Below are 14,411 nucleotides of genomic sequence, written 5' to 3'. Positions count from 1 at the left end.
GTAATTTAATGCCTTGAAATTGGACCTTCGTCTCTTTAAAACTCCTGCTCTTTCTGAAACTCCAACTTCAGGAAGTCATCACAACCCAGCTCCTCTATTAACCCTTTAATAACATTTTTAGCAGCGTTTCACTGATAAGCAGCTCTTATAATGAGCTCAGACGTTGTGTAGCTCCAACAGTCGTTTACTAATTGGTGCTGGCTAGTCTGAAGGATCTTAGTGGGGGAGGCAGAGTTTGGAAATTGAACCTCGGAGGAGGAGCTGCGTCTTGAAGGCGGAGCTAGGTCCAACCAGGTGTTTTGCACAGATGAATGGTTGCCATGGAGATTAAAAGATTTCTCTAACATGCATGAAAGAATTAAAGCAACACTCTGTGTTTTCTGTTTGTTTTTTCTGTTTTGGATGAGGGAAAAACATTGTAACACCATGTGAAACTCAAAAAGTCAATTTTACATAATGCTGCCCCTTTAAATGCAATATCTCCACAACAAATTGATCTCAGGACAGTTTACATGACAAACCGGTTCAATTCAGCTCCAGTTTACATAGGTTTCAATTCAGGCTAGATTCATATTAAATAAATCTAGTTAATCTTAATAAATTCTTATCCTTTTTTGTAGCTAAATTGTTGAACAAATACACATATAAGGTCAACAATTAAGACATTTCTTGTTTTAATCTGTTATTTAGGTCATTCAAACATCAGATTGGTGCAAAGAAGAATTGCTTAAGCTAACTAAAGACAGGTGATTCAGATTTAAAGGTGGATCAACAAAGTAGATAAACGAAATCTGTGAATATTTATGTTAATGTGATTTCTTGGTTTTCCATATTTATCTGAATAAAATATACCTTTTTCCACATTATTGTAACAAAGTATTTATGTGCAGAATTTTGAGGAAAGACACTGATTTAGCTCAATTCAGAATAATGCCGTAATATCTCAAAATGTAGAGAAATAAAACACTGTGAATACTTTCTGCTGGTGTGCATTTTAAGGACGAATGGGAACAACTCTCCTGACACCCCTAACTCACCGCCAAAGAATATAAAGTATCTGCGCTGTATTATTTTCTCATTACTGTCCAAGCAGACTACACAGAGAAAACATCACGGCTGTCAAACTGGCAACGCTTGAGTGTTATGTATGAAGGCCTGATCTGCTCCCAGGCTCTGCTGCTGCCATTCAAGAGAGAAAACACTGAGCATCCATGAAAATATGGATATATATACATCCATGTGTGTCTGTTAGTGGGCTGCTATGAGCCCTGACATACAGCTGATGGGTTCATTTGACACACCCACACAATCTGGAGGATGTTTGTTTTTTATTTTTTACTATCAGAGAAGAGAAGAGAACTGAGCAGAGACATCTGGAGCCAGGCATCAAACTTCCAGCATCTTTTGAATGATTCATATATTAATCTGCTTGCTAAATGTCAAAACTGTCTTAAAAGTGAGTCAGCATACATAATTATCAAACAACATGATGTTAACTGGAAACCAGACGTCTTCTGATTAAGAGATCTATGTGGTGTAAAGTAGTAACAGATCGTCAGCGCTGTGCAAAGATTCTGTTTGGCCTTGTAAGAAAGTTCCTTGAAAGACTGGAGGAATACGTTCAGCAAAGCTGATAATCTTCCTCAATATTTAACGTTACAACAAGTTCAACCTGAGGTTATAGATAGCTGAAAAAAATCTATTCGCTACACGTCAGACTTGCAAAAGAGCTCAGGGATACACTTTTTACCACACAAACACGACCAAAGTGAAGATGTTTGCCCAAACTGGTGACGTGACCTTTCCTGTTTTATTTGCAGTTTCTTATCAAGCTGTTGGTCTCATTTTCTCTTTTCTCCACGCCGTTGTTTTTCTATTTTTGAGCAGTTATGAAGCATGCCGCTGAAACCTTAAACTGCTAATGCGCAAGTTACTCAACAGCTTGTTGCTAGGTAACCAAAGAGTGAGTGAGTTGCTAAGTAACCAAAGAGTGAGGGAGGTAGTTGAAGCGATGAACCTTGCTTAGCTAGTTGTTAAGACTGAGCGGCTAAAGCCGTTCCTCTGCCTACATGCCCCAGAATGCCGTGCAGTTCTAGATCAGGGTTCAGTGAAATTATCTAACATTTTATCAGACATATGATGCATTTATCGTGATGTACATCGTTACTGATTTATTGCCCAGCCTTACCCCAGACACGGCGAGTCAGGAGTTTGAATAGTGAGTGTGAAAAGTCACTAGAGGTTTCTGGAAAGTCGCTAAATAAAGCGACAAAGTTTATAAGTAAGCAACAGTGATTCTTTTGTAACGTCCCCAGACGTGACCACGCCCCTCAGTGTCTCTTTGCTCCGCCCATTTTGCTGACATTTTTCAGGGGGCGGGGTTATGCTTTCACAAGGGAGATAGTTACACTTTAAGAACAAATTCTTATTTACAATAACTGAACAAGAGAATGGAGCTCTAACTTTAAAAAACTGAGTTAATTTGTAACCTGTAATCGTTTGTTTAGTTGTGCATGATCGGCCTAGACTAACCTGAATGAGGTGTTTGGTTTCCACGGGAACAGGTCTTCCCTCTCTCATGCTGTCGGTGAACCAGCTGATGTCCAGCACGTTTACTGTGGAAAGATCCGATAACGAGCGACCTTTAAGCCACGCCCAGAGGGCAGACGACTGGCTGTCCTCCGACACCACATGGGTGACCGCATCGCTGTGAAGAGAGGAACAAATTCAGTCAGAGCTTCTTCAGGTTCTCCACGTGTCATTTCACATACTAAAAACATTCTGCATAAAATCCTTTTATTAAAGTTATATCATAACAACTGGCTGCTGGTTGGAGTTCAACAAAAAACCCAAACAGTTAAAAGTCCATAGGTAAAGGATGGCCTAGTCCAATCCTCCAGAGTGGCTGTATCATGTATTTCCAGGCACATAATGACATTTTACAGCACAGTCAAGTAACTATGTTGCCTTCAGTTGTGATAAAAATGCTGTAAACATCAAGAATAACTTAAAATAAGTTTGACTTTGCTATTTGACGACTGGAAGTTAGACCTGTGTGCCTTTAAGAATCACCTAGTCTTTCCGACACTCTGCCTCACAATACCTCTCCATGATACCGTTTACAACCATTATTACTGTAGCTGGACTCAGAAGTCGTTTGTATGCTAAGCTCAGCAGATGTTTGCTAATTGCTGCTGCCGCTAGTCTGGAGGAGCTGAGTGGGGAAACGACACTCCAGGTATGTTTTTGACAAAGGAAAGACTTTATAACATGATATAAGTTGATTTTACATAAAACCTCCCCTTTAATTTTAGCTGATGTGGAAAATAATATGATGTATTTTGACACCCCAAACCTTAAAACCCAGCATGAAATTCCAAATAATAGCAACATGGCTGAATTGGTGTTCAGTTTCACATGTTTCCACAACAAAAATTTGAGCCAGACTAGAAAATTAGCCTCAATATAAACAAATATTACAAAAGTCACTCAAGTTTAAAACTATTAAAGTCAAAATGAAGACAAAAAGTTCCTGAAATGTTCATAATAATAACTCAAAACTAGTTTCTTTTACCAGGTATTTATGTTTCTTTTTTGTTTTTCAAAAAATCTCTGCCACCCATTCATTTGTTATTCTTGACCCAGCAAAAAAAACGAAGGACCCAGCTTCTCTCACACACACTGGGTCGGTCCCAGTTAGGTCCCATTAGGGTTCAATGATCTATCATCACTCTTACTTAGCCTGGCTCGCTCCCACAGAACCAAACACACCAGACGGCGCCTCTTTTGATATCGGCGTCATCATTATCCGGATGGTCGGTATCAGTATCACTGGGAACAACATGCTAAATGTCAGCATTAATTTCAATATGATCCTCTGCATAAGTACCACCAGAACCCCATGTGCACATCAGACAAAAACACATGATTATCTTGTGTTTTTGTTTTGATTTAAATGGTTCTACCCTCTGACTGGAGGAAAACTTAAGTTACAAAGGAATAAAAACATTTCATTTGAAGGGTTTATAAACTTTCGATCAGATTTGGCCCATGACTTCCTTAAGTTACACTGCAAAACACAAAATCTTACCAAGTACTTTTTGGTCTGGTTTTTAGTGTAAAAATATTAATACACTTGAAATAAGACAAATCTAACTTACAAGCAACTTTTCAGCAAGAAATCCGTCAATAATTTCATAATATTGATGAATAAGTATTGTAAGTTATAGCATATTTTCCTCATTTTAACACCAAGTGCATCTCCATTATGGTCTCAGCAGAGTGAAAGAATACTTTTTAAATGCACTTCAGGTCTTTGTGTGCGTTGTTTGGGAGATCGACTCTGGGTAAGTAAGTTATTGAACCGCTGCCCACTTCATCTCACGAGACTTTTTTTTCTTTCCTGCTTCCTGATTCTGATCCGTTTCAAGTGCTGCACCCAATCAAGGTGTTCAGTCATGCATAATTGAGCCTCCTCTTCCTCTCTTTAGACCCCCCGGAGTAATTGGAAAGACTTTAGGCTGCACCTTGATTGGCCACATTTCTACCAAGGCTAATCCTCTATCTGCTCAATAATCAACTATTTTTTCTGAAGTAGTCAAATTTATTAACATCTCAAAATGTTCGTTTATTGGTAAGATTTTGGAAATTGTTTTTGATTAGTTCAACATTTCTTGATGATCTTCAGCATTATAGTATTAAAGCTCTTTTTAGAGTCTCTAAAATATTTTGCTGAGTTTTGATAAGGTCGACCTTGGAGTGTTTGTCTTCATATTAGACTCAATAACCCTTTTCTGCAGTTTAGGTCTTTTTCCTCTTCTTTGTGTATCCCAATGATCCTAGGAGCCATGTTGTCTGTTGTCTACCCCTGGTAGGGTCACCCAAGGCAGACAGGTCCTAGCTGAGGAACCAGACAAAGTGCAGCCTGAAGACCCCTTATGATGCACAATAACTTTGGATCCGGCGTTCCCTTGCCCGGATGCGGGTCACTGGGGCCCCACTCTGGAGCCAGGCCTGGAGGTGGGGCACGATGGCGAGCGCCTGGTGGCCACGGGGCTTTTACTCACGGAGCCTGGCCGGGCTCAGCACGAAGAGGAGACGTGGGTCCCCTTTCCAATGGTCTCACCACCTATGACAGGAGCCAAAGGGATCAGGTGCAGTGTGTGATGGGTGGCGGCCGAGGGAGGGGACCCTGGCGGTCTGATCCTCAGCTGTAGAAGCTGGCTCCTGGGATGTGGAACGTCACCTTTCAGGTGGGGAAGGAACCGGAGCTAGTGTGTGAGGCTGAGAGGTTCCGGTTAGAAATAGTCGGCCTCACCTCGACGCATGGCTCTGGTTCTGGAACCAGTCTCCTTGAGAGGGGCTGCACGTACTTCCACTCTGGAGTTGCCCACGGTGAGAGGTGCTGGGTAGGAATGGGCATGTTTGTTGCCCCACATCTTGGTGCCTGTACGTTGGGGTTCACCCCGGTGACCGAGAGGGTAGCCTCCCTCTGCCTACGGGTGGGGAGACGGGTTCTGACTGCTGTCTGTGCTTACGGGCCGAACAACAGTTCAGATTACCCACCCTTTCTTGGAGTCATTAGAGGGGGTACTGGAGAGTGCCCCTTCTGGGGACTCCCTTGTTCTACTGGGGGACTTCCAACAGTCACGTGGGCAATGACAGTGAGATTTGGAGGGGCGTGGTTGGGAGGAACGGCCCKCCCGATCTGAACTCGAGTGGTGTTCTGTTGTTGGACGTCTGTGCTCGTCATGGATTTTCCATCATGAACACGATGTTCAAGCATAAGGGTGTCCATATGTGCACTTGGCACCAGGACACCCTAGGCCACAGTTCGATGATCGATTTTGTCATCGTTTCATCGGGTCTGCGGCCATATGTCTTGGACACTCGGGTGAAGAGAGGTGCAGAGCTGTCCACTGACCACTACCTGGTGGTAAGTTGACTCTGGTGGTGGGGGAGGAAGCCGGTCAGACCTGGCAGGCAGAAACGTGTAGTGAGGGTGTGCTAGGAACGTCTGGCGGAGTCCCCTGTGAGACGAAGCTTTAACTCCCATGTCCGGCAGAACTTCGAACACGTTCCGGGGGAGGTGGGGGACATTGAGTCTGAGTGGACCATGTTCCGYRCCTCMRYWRSCSWRKSRSCKYAWWSRMSYTRYGGCCGCAAGGTTGTTGGTGCCTGTCGCGGCGGCAACCCTCGAACCCGTTGGTGGACRCCTTCGGTGAGGGATGCTGTCAAGCTGAAGAAGGAGTCTTATCGGGCCTTTTTGGTCTGTGGGACTCCAGAAGCAGCTGATGGGTACTGGCAGGCGAAGCGACATGCAGCTTGGGTGGTCGCTGAGGCAAAAACTCGGGCGTGGGAGGAGTTTGGAGAGGCCATGGAGAAATACTTCTGCACGGCTTCGAGGCGATTCTGGTTCACCATTCGGCTTCTCAGGAGGGGGAAGCAGTGCAGCACCAACACAGTTTATAGTTGGGATGGTGTGCTGCTGACCTCAACTCGGGACGTTGTGGGCCGGTGGGCGGAATACTTCGAAGACCTCCTCAATCCCACCAACATGCCTTCTGTTGAGGAARCTGAGCCTGGGGACTCTGGGTTGGGCTCTCCAATCTCTGGGGACRAGGYCGCCAAGGTGGTCAAAAAGCTCCTCGGTGGCAGGGCCCCGGGGGTGGATGAGATCCGCCCGGAGTTCCTTAAGGCTCTGGATGTTGCAAGGTTGTGTTGCCTCACGTGACTCTGCAATATCGCATGGACATCGGGGGCAGTTCCCCTGGATTAGCAGACTGGGGTGGTGGTCCCCTTGTTCAAAAAGGGGTACCGGAGGGTGTGCTCCAATTACAGGGGGGTCGCACTCTTAAGACTTGTCAGAGTCTGGTCTGCATTGCCGGCAGTAAGTCGGGCTCGTTTCCGGTGAGAGTTGGGTTCTTTCTGCATGGGGTTTGCATGTTCTCCATGTCCATGCGTGGGTTCTCTCCGGGCGCTCCGCACCTGCTTTACTGATAATATGTCAGAGTTGGTGTGTAGGTCACCATTTTTTATTTTCTTTTATTTTGTAACTGAACAGAACAGAAACACACCAAATTCCTCATCGCACCTACATTTTAAGGTGGTCAAAGTAGAGCAAGCATACCTCCCTTGTTATTTTTCCTTCTTAAAACTTTTTTCTGACCTTGATATCTTGTTGCTGTAGTGTTGACAATTAGTGGCAAAGCACCATTTCCCTGTATGTCACGCATCATTTAGACAACTTAACAGCTAAAATCAATAGTTGACTTAAGAAAAAAGACAACATCCTGGACTAATTTCACCTATTTTCTATTTTACATAATCCCCTTCATTTTATGAGACTCACTGCAAGTACCGTAAATGTTAATACTAATAAATCAACATGGGATTATTACTTAATTTACTCATTACACTTGCTTTGATGCCTCGCCAAAGGAATTGAATCATAAAAGAGAAACAGTAGGAAGTAGCTGGTGAGAGTCTGGCTAACGGCTCCATTTAAGACCAAGAAAGTCACAGCTGGCAGGTTATTTGCATGCTGGAGCAATAAAAGCTGCAATTTGTTTCCTATTGAAGTGACTAAGCTAAGTCCCCTTACATTAGATTCTGATTTGTCTCAAGACTTATTTCAGCGTACAATCTGGTTTGCATGTTCCAACTATTTAAGCGAGTAGGATTTTGTATAATTTAGGCACAATATCATTAATTTTAAATAAGTTTTCTCTCTTAATTGTGTTTATGCTTGTAGATAATAATAGTTTTATTCATTGCCATGAGCGAATCCAAGAGAGATACAGAGGAACTTAACATATTCACGGTTTAGTATTCGCAAATTCATCAATTATTCCTGTAGAACGTAACTCCAATTTCACAAAAAAAACTGGCTCTTAACGGATTTTTTGGAGAGTATTTTTTAATATTTGAAAGAAAGTGTCTAAATTAAATAGCTCAAAAACCTCATTAGGACGTCATTCAGCTAGGCATAGGGCCATTTTATAGCAGAATCAAGTGACTTTTACATTCAACTCTTATAAATGTTTCATTTATCAAAAATGACTTCAAATAAATTTAAAACCTTGACATTGGATCTCTGTCTACTTAAAAACTCCATCTTCAGGAAGTCAAAACAATATGGCTCCTCTGTTAACCTTTTAACAATGTTTTAACCAGTGTTGCTCAGAGACGTTTGCTAATTGCGGCCGGCTAGTCTGTAGGAGCTGAGTTGGGCAGGGACTCGGAAGCTCAGCAGCTTGGAAACTGAAGCTCAGAGGAAGAGCTGCGTCTCGAAGGCGGGGCTAGGTCCAACCAGGCGTTTTGAACAGCTTAATGGTTGCCATGGTGATGACATAATTTCTCACACATGCATTTCTCAAACTTTCCAGGTATATTTTTGATAAGGGAATGGCATTGTGACATGAGGTAAAGCTCAAAAAGTTGTTTTTATATAAATTCAATATTTAAATTATTATTTTATAACCCTGGAGCAAAATCCATTTCCAGATAAACTTTTTGTTGGAAGAAATCTGTTTTTGTTAACCACATTATTTCTGTTTAACACCAAGTAAACATACATCCATTTGATAGAACAAGGTTTTATTTTTACAATATTATAGATGTGAAATTCGTCAAAGTTTGTTCCTTGAATTTATTTTGTTTTGTCAACAAGCTGTTTCCTCAGATTGGTGTTGTTAAGCTCTGCTCTTGGCAGTTGGTGGTTACCATAGCAACCGGTAACCGACAGCTCCTCGTCCCTTTTTTCTGTTGGTCTGTAACTATGGTACATATTACTATCAGCTCTGTGTTTTCTTGACAAGGATTATATTTTAACATATATTTTAGACAAAGTTAATAAAATACAGTGTTTCTTCAGTAATTTTGCTATGTTTTGTAAACGTTTTTAACCGTTATTAATGTCCATTTTAGCTGTTTAACTGCTGCTAACTGAAGCTATCGCTCTGTAGCTTACTTAGGGTTATTTATTGTATTTTATTTAATGTATAGGGGCAGAAGTTGCTGGACTGATGTTAACCACCAACTTGAATAAATAAAAATTTGTTAAAATAAATACAGAGAGTCTTAATGTGTCAATCGGGTGGTCGACCTACTGGACCTGAGACCAACATATAAGGGTTATATACTGTATGTTCCAGTTAAAAAGGCTTTTCTTTTTCCTAAAAAGAAAGAAAGAAAGAAAGAAAGAAAGAAAGAAAGAAAGAAAGAAAGAAAGAAAGAAAGAAAGAAAGAAAGAAAGAAAGAAAGAAAGAAAGAAANAAAGAAAGAAAGAAAGAAAGAAAGAAAGAAAGAAAGAAAGAAAGAAAGAAAGAAAGAAAGAAAGAAAGAAAGAAAGAAAGAAAGAAAGAAAGAAATCTGTCTACATCCAGTGAGCAACAGGCTTCACAGATTCAGCCTCACCATCCATGTGTGGTGGTGCCATATCTTTTATGATGGCTGACACAAAAGGTTATTTTTAGTCCAGAAAATGCGAAAAAAAACAGCAACACTTTTTCATTTTGAAAAACAATAATAATAAAAAAGACAACACATAGAATATAAATTCACAGATTATCTCAAATTAGTAGCAAAATGTGATTTTTTTTTACTGTTTTAGTTTAGCACGACTGCTGGCACATGACACCAAAACAGCATGTGTGAACATTTGGGTTGCTCCCTTTTCTGAAGCGGCCCATCAGTCAACCAGGAAAAACATGTCGATATTTGGACGGACGTTCATGTGCATCGGACCTGAAAGCCAGACCAGCGGGGAGACGTGTGTGTCTGCTGCTGGAGCCTCTGCGAGCGCGTTGCGCAGCGCGTCAGGCCATATGCTCCAGGCTGTCTGCCTGCGACGCGCACAGGACCAGACACGGGAGGTGCTGCTATCGAACTGCAGCTGATATCAGTTTGGTGAGCTTGCAGGATTAATGTCAGTTTGAGGCAGGCGGCCTCCACTTCCTGTCGTTGGTTTCAGACGAGTGTATCAAGCCAAGTGTAACCGTAGGAACGCTCAAGCTGTGTTTCTGGGAATGCTGCCACGGCCAGGCTGGCAGGAACGCGAAGAAACGTGTTCAAACAATCTCTTACTCACACATGCACTTTTAATGTAGCACTGTATGCATGTCTGGACGCTTTAACTGAGCCCGTTTTCATTCATTTTTATCCCCCTTCCTCTTAAACGAAAGCGAAGCTGCGAAAGCTAAAACCTGAAGTGTCGGCTTTGCAAAACTGTCGATATTTTTAAAAAAAGCGAGGTGGCTGCATCCAGAGTATCAACCAGCCTCAAACGAAAGCGAGTCTGAAACGCGGCTGATTTCAAGCAGAGGACTTCTGCTGCGCTCACAGTCTGCGATTTGAAAGACACTTTCATTCAGAGACGGAAGAAACGAACGGGGCATGCTGCTCCCATAATTACCACACAATGGAGGATTCGTCGCTCCAAGGAGCAGGCACACAAAGCTTTTGTTCTTAAGTGTGACTTGGCATGAAAATGTGTTACCAAAGTCATTAAAAAAGTTTTTTTTTCTGCGCTTTGTTACCTCTGTTGTGCTGTTTTCTTACTGCCAGCAATCTGCAGATGGTCGAGTCAATTTCTGCTTTCCTTTTGAGCAAAGTGTTACGGCTCTATGAAAATATATCAAAGTTTTAACCGGCTGCACTTTCAAACCAGATGCGGTTTTTGGTTTAAAGTTCTATACATGCAAAGTTTCAGAGTTTTTCTGTGGTTGAATAGGCACAAATAGAGCAAAGCTCCAAATGTAATGGGGATAATGCACATTTCATCCCAAAGTAATGAAGAAAAAGAAGATAATCACATTTGTTATTGATCTGCAGAAAGGAAGGAAAATTGGATTGTTTTCTTTAGTAACTCAGATTTAATGTAAAATGTGTTTAATGTGATTGCAGCTCTCTGCATTACAAAGTTTAAACTCAGGAAGGTCTTTACTCTGAATAAAGACCTTTCGGTCCCCTCCCAGTTCTTCTGTTTTTAGACAGACATGCAGATTTTCGTCTCTATTTTTGGTATTTTTCTCAGACTCGTGTCTCTGTCTACCTTCCTGCTTCTGTTCTTCCCTCTGCAGAAAGCAGGAAGTCGGCGAGCTCCTGTTGTGATATGGCGACTAATAAAAGGCTAAAAAAAGCTGCACCAGCTCACATGGATTTCTGTAAATATTTGTAAACATGCAGTTACATTTTTATTTTTTAAGCTGTCAAACTCCAATAATGGTTGTGGGTCAGTTTAAGATTTCATGTCTGTAAAGAAATGCACTTTATTTATCGGCAGAGTAAAAGCGCTTATGTTAATCAGCTGAAGTGGCATTTCTTTTGCTTTTGAGTTTTTTCAGATATTCACTGCTACAAGCATTTCTCATAATTACTAAATTCAGCATTTAAATAATTGCTGAGGTTTATACGGAAGACAATTAGGATCATGGGGGGAAAAAAAGAGTGATTTTAATCTTAGTAGTCAAATTTTTTACTCAAAATTTTGATTTTAATCTTGTGCCAGGAAAAGTCTGAGGAAAACATAATTTTTATTTTAAAAAGTCAAAATTCTGAGAAAAAACTCAAAATTGTGTGAAAATAGTCAATTTTTAGTAAAAAAAAAAAAAAAAAAGCCAAAATTCTGAGAGTTTGAATTAAAAAAAATTCAATTCTGAGAGAAAAAGTACATTTTGTGATTAAAGTCAGATTGTTAAAAAAATGTTACAATTCTGAGGAAAAAAAAGTCTGAATTTTTAGAGACTGTCCAAATTGTGACAAAAATGTCTGGACTATGGGTAAAAAGTTTGAATAAAAATAAATAAAAATTCTGCAAAAAAACAGTACATTTTGAGATTAAAGTCAAACTTTAAAGAAAAAAAGTCAAAATTCTGAGAAAAAAACTCAAAATTGTGTGAAAATAGTCAATTTTTAGTAAAAAAAAAAAAAAAAAAGGCAAAATTCTGAGAGTTTGAATAAAAAAATTTTAATTCTGAGAAAAAAAGTACATTTTATGATTAAAGTCAGATTGTTAAAAAAAAGTTACAATTCTGAGGAAAAAAAAGTCTGAATTTTTAGAGACTGTCCAAATTGTGACAAAAATGTCTGGACTTTGTGTAAAAAGTTTGAATAAAAATTCTGAAAAAAAAACAGTAAATTATGAGATTAAAGTCAAACTTTAAAGAAAAAAAAGTCAAAATTCTGAGAAAAAAGTAAAAATTTTATTTTTCTAATCCTCTTGGAGGTTTATATTAGAAAACATATCATTAAATATTCGTAGAGAATTATGAAGGTATTTGTAATTTCTGTGATAATGCCGTAGTTTGACTCAAGGTTATCATACGGTGGGAATATCATAATGCCCCATGATTCCATAATCCCTCATAATTAGATCTTCATGAGGCATCAGTGGCGCTGTGACTGGCTAATTAGATAAAAACGACACAAAAGCAGAAGCTTGTGACAAAAGATAAGCCCTAATTTAGCATCTCCATAAGCCTGCCTGCTGGACCGACTGAAGGAGGCCTTTAAATTATTCCTTCAAGGTTAGGAAATGCCATGGAAATCCATCAGAACCTTTTTAGAAAGCCGTCACTCTAAGAAAAAGCTTTTAGGGCCAAACATGAACAATAAAATCTTTTTTTTTTTCCAACCTGAGAATGTCTTCCACAACAAAGCCCTTTGACCTGGCCAACTGGGTCAGAAAGCTTCTCCGGCTGCGGCCCATTTTCCGCTCTACCAGGAATATTCTAACATCCTGGAACGTCGCCTCTTCACGCCTGGAGACACTGTCCTCTCCTGGTTTCGACCTCTTCTTCGGACGGGGCGCGGCGGGAGCGTGAAACATGTCTTTGGAGATGAGCGGCACCTCTGGGAATTCCTGCTGTCGTCTGGTTGTTGTGTGCAGCTTCTGTCGGGGAATAACGTCCACTTTGGCCGTGGCACAGCTGGTTATTTATGTCGCGCTGCTCTCTGGGACGGCGTTTCAGTTGAAACAAAGCTGCTCAGAGCCAGGCTGAAAAGGCTTCTGGCAACAGGTGTTGAGGATTTGGTGTTTACCAAAAACCCACCTGCCAAGATTGACTGATTATTAATACCAGAGGGGAAGAAAACATAAAAACACTCTGCTGGTATGAAGTCGTTCATTTCCAGTAAAAGCTGTTCGGTGGGGAATGGGCGGAAACAACAACGCCATGAAAAACTAACTCTGTTTTTGGTCATTTGTCAAACTTAAAGGATCAGTACGTAACTTTTCTCAAAATAAACAGCTCTGTAAATTAATAACAGACCATTTAAAATGATCAGTTTCTCATTTTACTTTTTATAGGTATATATTTGAGTAAAAGGAACATTGTTCTCTAATTCTATGAACTACTGACAACAAGTCTCCGAAATTCAAAGCAGAAATTTTGTATTTATTAGCAGAAAATGAGAAAAGGTCAGAGTAACGAAAAAGGTGCAGAGGTTTCACAGCTCAAATGGTGCAAAGAAAACAAGTTCATATTCATTTAGAAACAACAATACTGACCTGAGGAAGAGTTCAGATCCAATATACGGTGGAATAACCAGGAGGTTATCAATGGGGTTCAGTGCAGTGGGCTCTTCATTTTTTCCAGAGCTCTATGTTTTTTACATATTTGTTAAAATTGTCGACATGTCATGATAGTTTTATATGTGACAGATAATCTGTAAATTTCCACTTTCTCCCTGAACTAGCAGTGACATCTGAAGAAATTCAGAAATGCAAAACTTTATTTGTTACAAGTAACCAAGTCAAGTTTATCCAAGTGAAAATGCTTTCCACCTGAATATTTAGCCAAATTCAGAAAATTAAATAAAAGCTGATTTTGGATAGGAAGAATCTGTGGGTAAATGTGGTTATTATAAAAACGTGTTTATGAAAACACAAACATTTGAGTTGTACCTAACATTTTCCATTATTATAACATGATGTTGATAATAATTTCACCATGATTTAAAAGTAAAGTCAATTGTGATGAGCCAAATCTCTATCATTCTCAGACTGCTGTTGGGGGGCCACACAAACTCAGTCCAAAGGCCACAAATGGCCCCCGGGCCGCATTTTGGACACCCCTGATCTAAACACCAAACCTGTGGGCTGAGTGAAGAGCAAAGAGAGAACCTAGGGCTCTACTTGATGCATGGAAATTGTGCCAAGAGGTCAAAGGTCCCTCTATGGACTCCTTGCATCTCCCTGCTGGAGGGAAAAAAGCTACTTGCTAACGATGACTAGCATTGGTTTTAACTGTTAAGTTGTCAATATAACGTGCTAAATCTTAAATGTATGCCTGATATAGAAAATAAAAAGGGATGCAGTGCTTTGCTACTGATTGTCCACACTACCACAACGAGATACGGTCAGGAGAAAGTTTTAATTATGAACAAAAATAGCGAGTGAGATGGAAGTA

General features: G+C 40.4%; 1 protein-coding gene across 2 annotated transcripts in view; it reads right to left on the bottom strand.

Annotated features, from left to right (window-relative positions):
- dntt (deoxynucleotidyltransferase, terminal) overlaps positions 1 to 12,937 on the bottom strand; it is a 113,737-nt gene extending 100,800 nt beyond the window's left edge. Inside the window, exons 1-2 of one of the 2 annotated variants that reach the window (XM_017309205.1) lie at positions 12,636 to 12,937; positions 2,533 to 2,707 (exon numbers count right to left, since the gene is read on the bottom strand). In XM_017309205.1, coding sequence (XP_017164694.1) covers positions 2,533 to 2,707; positions 12,636 to 12,829 — 369 coding nt within the window. In that variant the 5' untranslated portion in view covers positions 12,830 to 12,937. The remainder of the gene's footprint in view (positions 1 to 2,532; positions 2,708 to 12,635) is intronic. The other variant, XM_008429981.2, reaches the window with a different exon arrangement.
- Between the last annotated feature and the right edge of the window lie 1,474 nt (positions 12,938 to 14,411).

This window comes from Poecilia reticulata, linkage group LG15 (genome assembly GCF_000633615.1).
Source record: "Poecilia reticulata strain Guanapo linkage group LG15, Guppy_female_1.0+MT, whole genome shotgun sequence".
Taxonomy (NCBI): Eukaryota; Metazoa; Chordata; class Actinopteri; order Cyprinodontiformes; family Poeciliidae; genus Poecilia; species Poecilia reticulata.
This window is presented reverse-complemented; position numbering and strand designations above follow the sequence as displayed.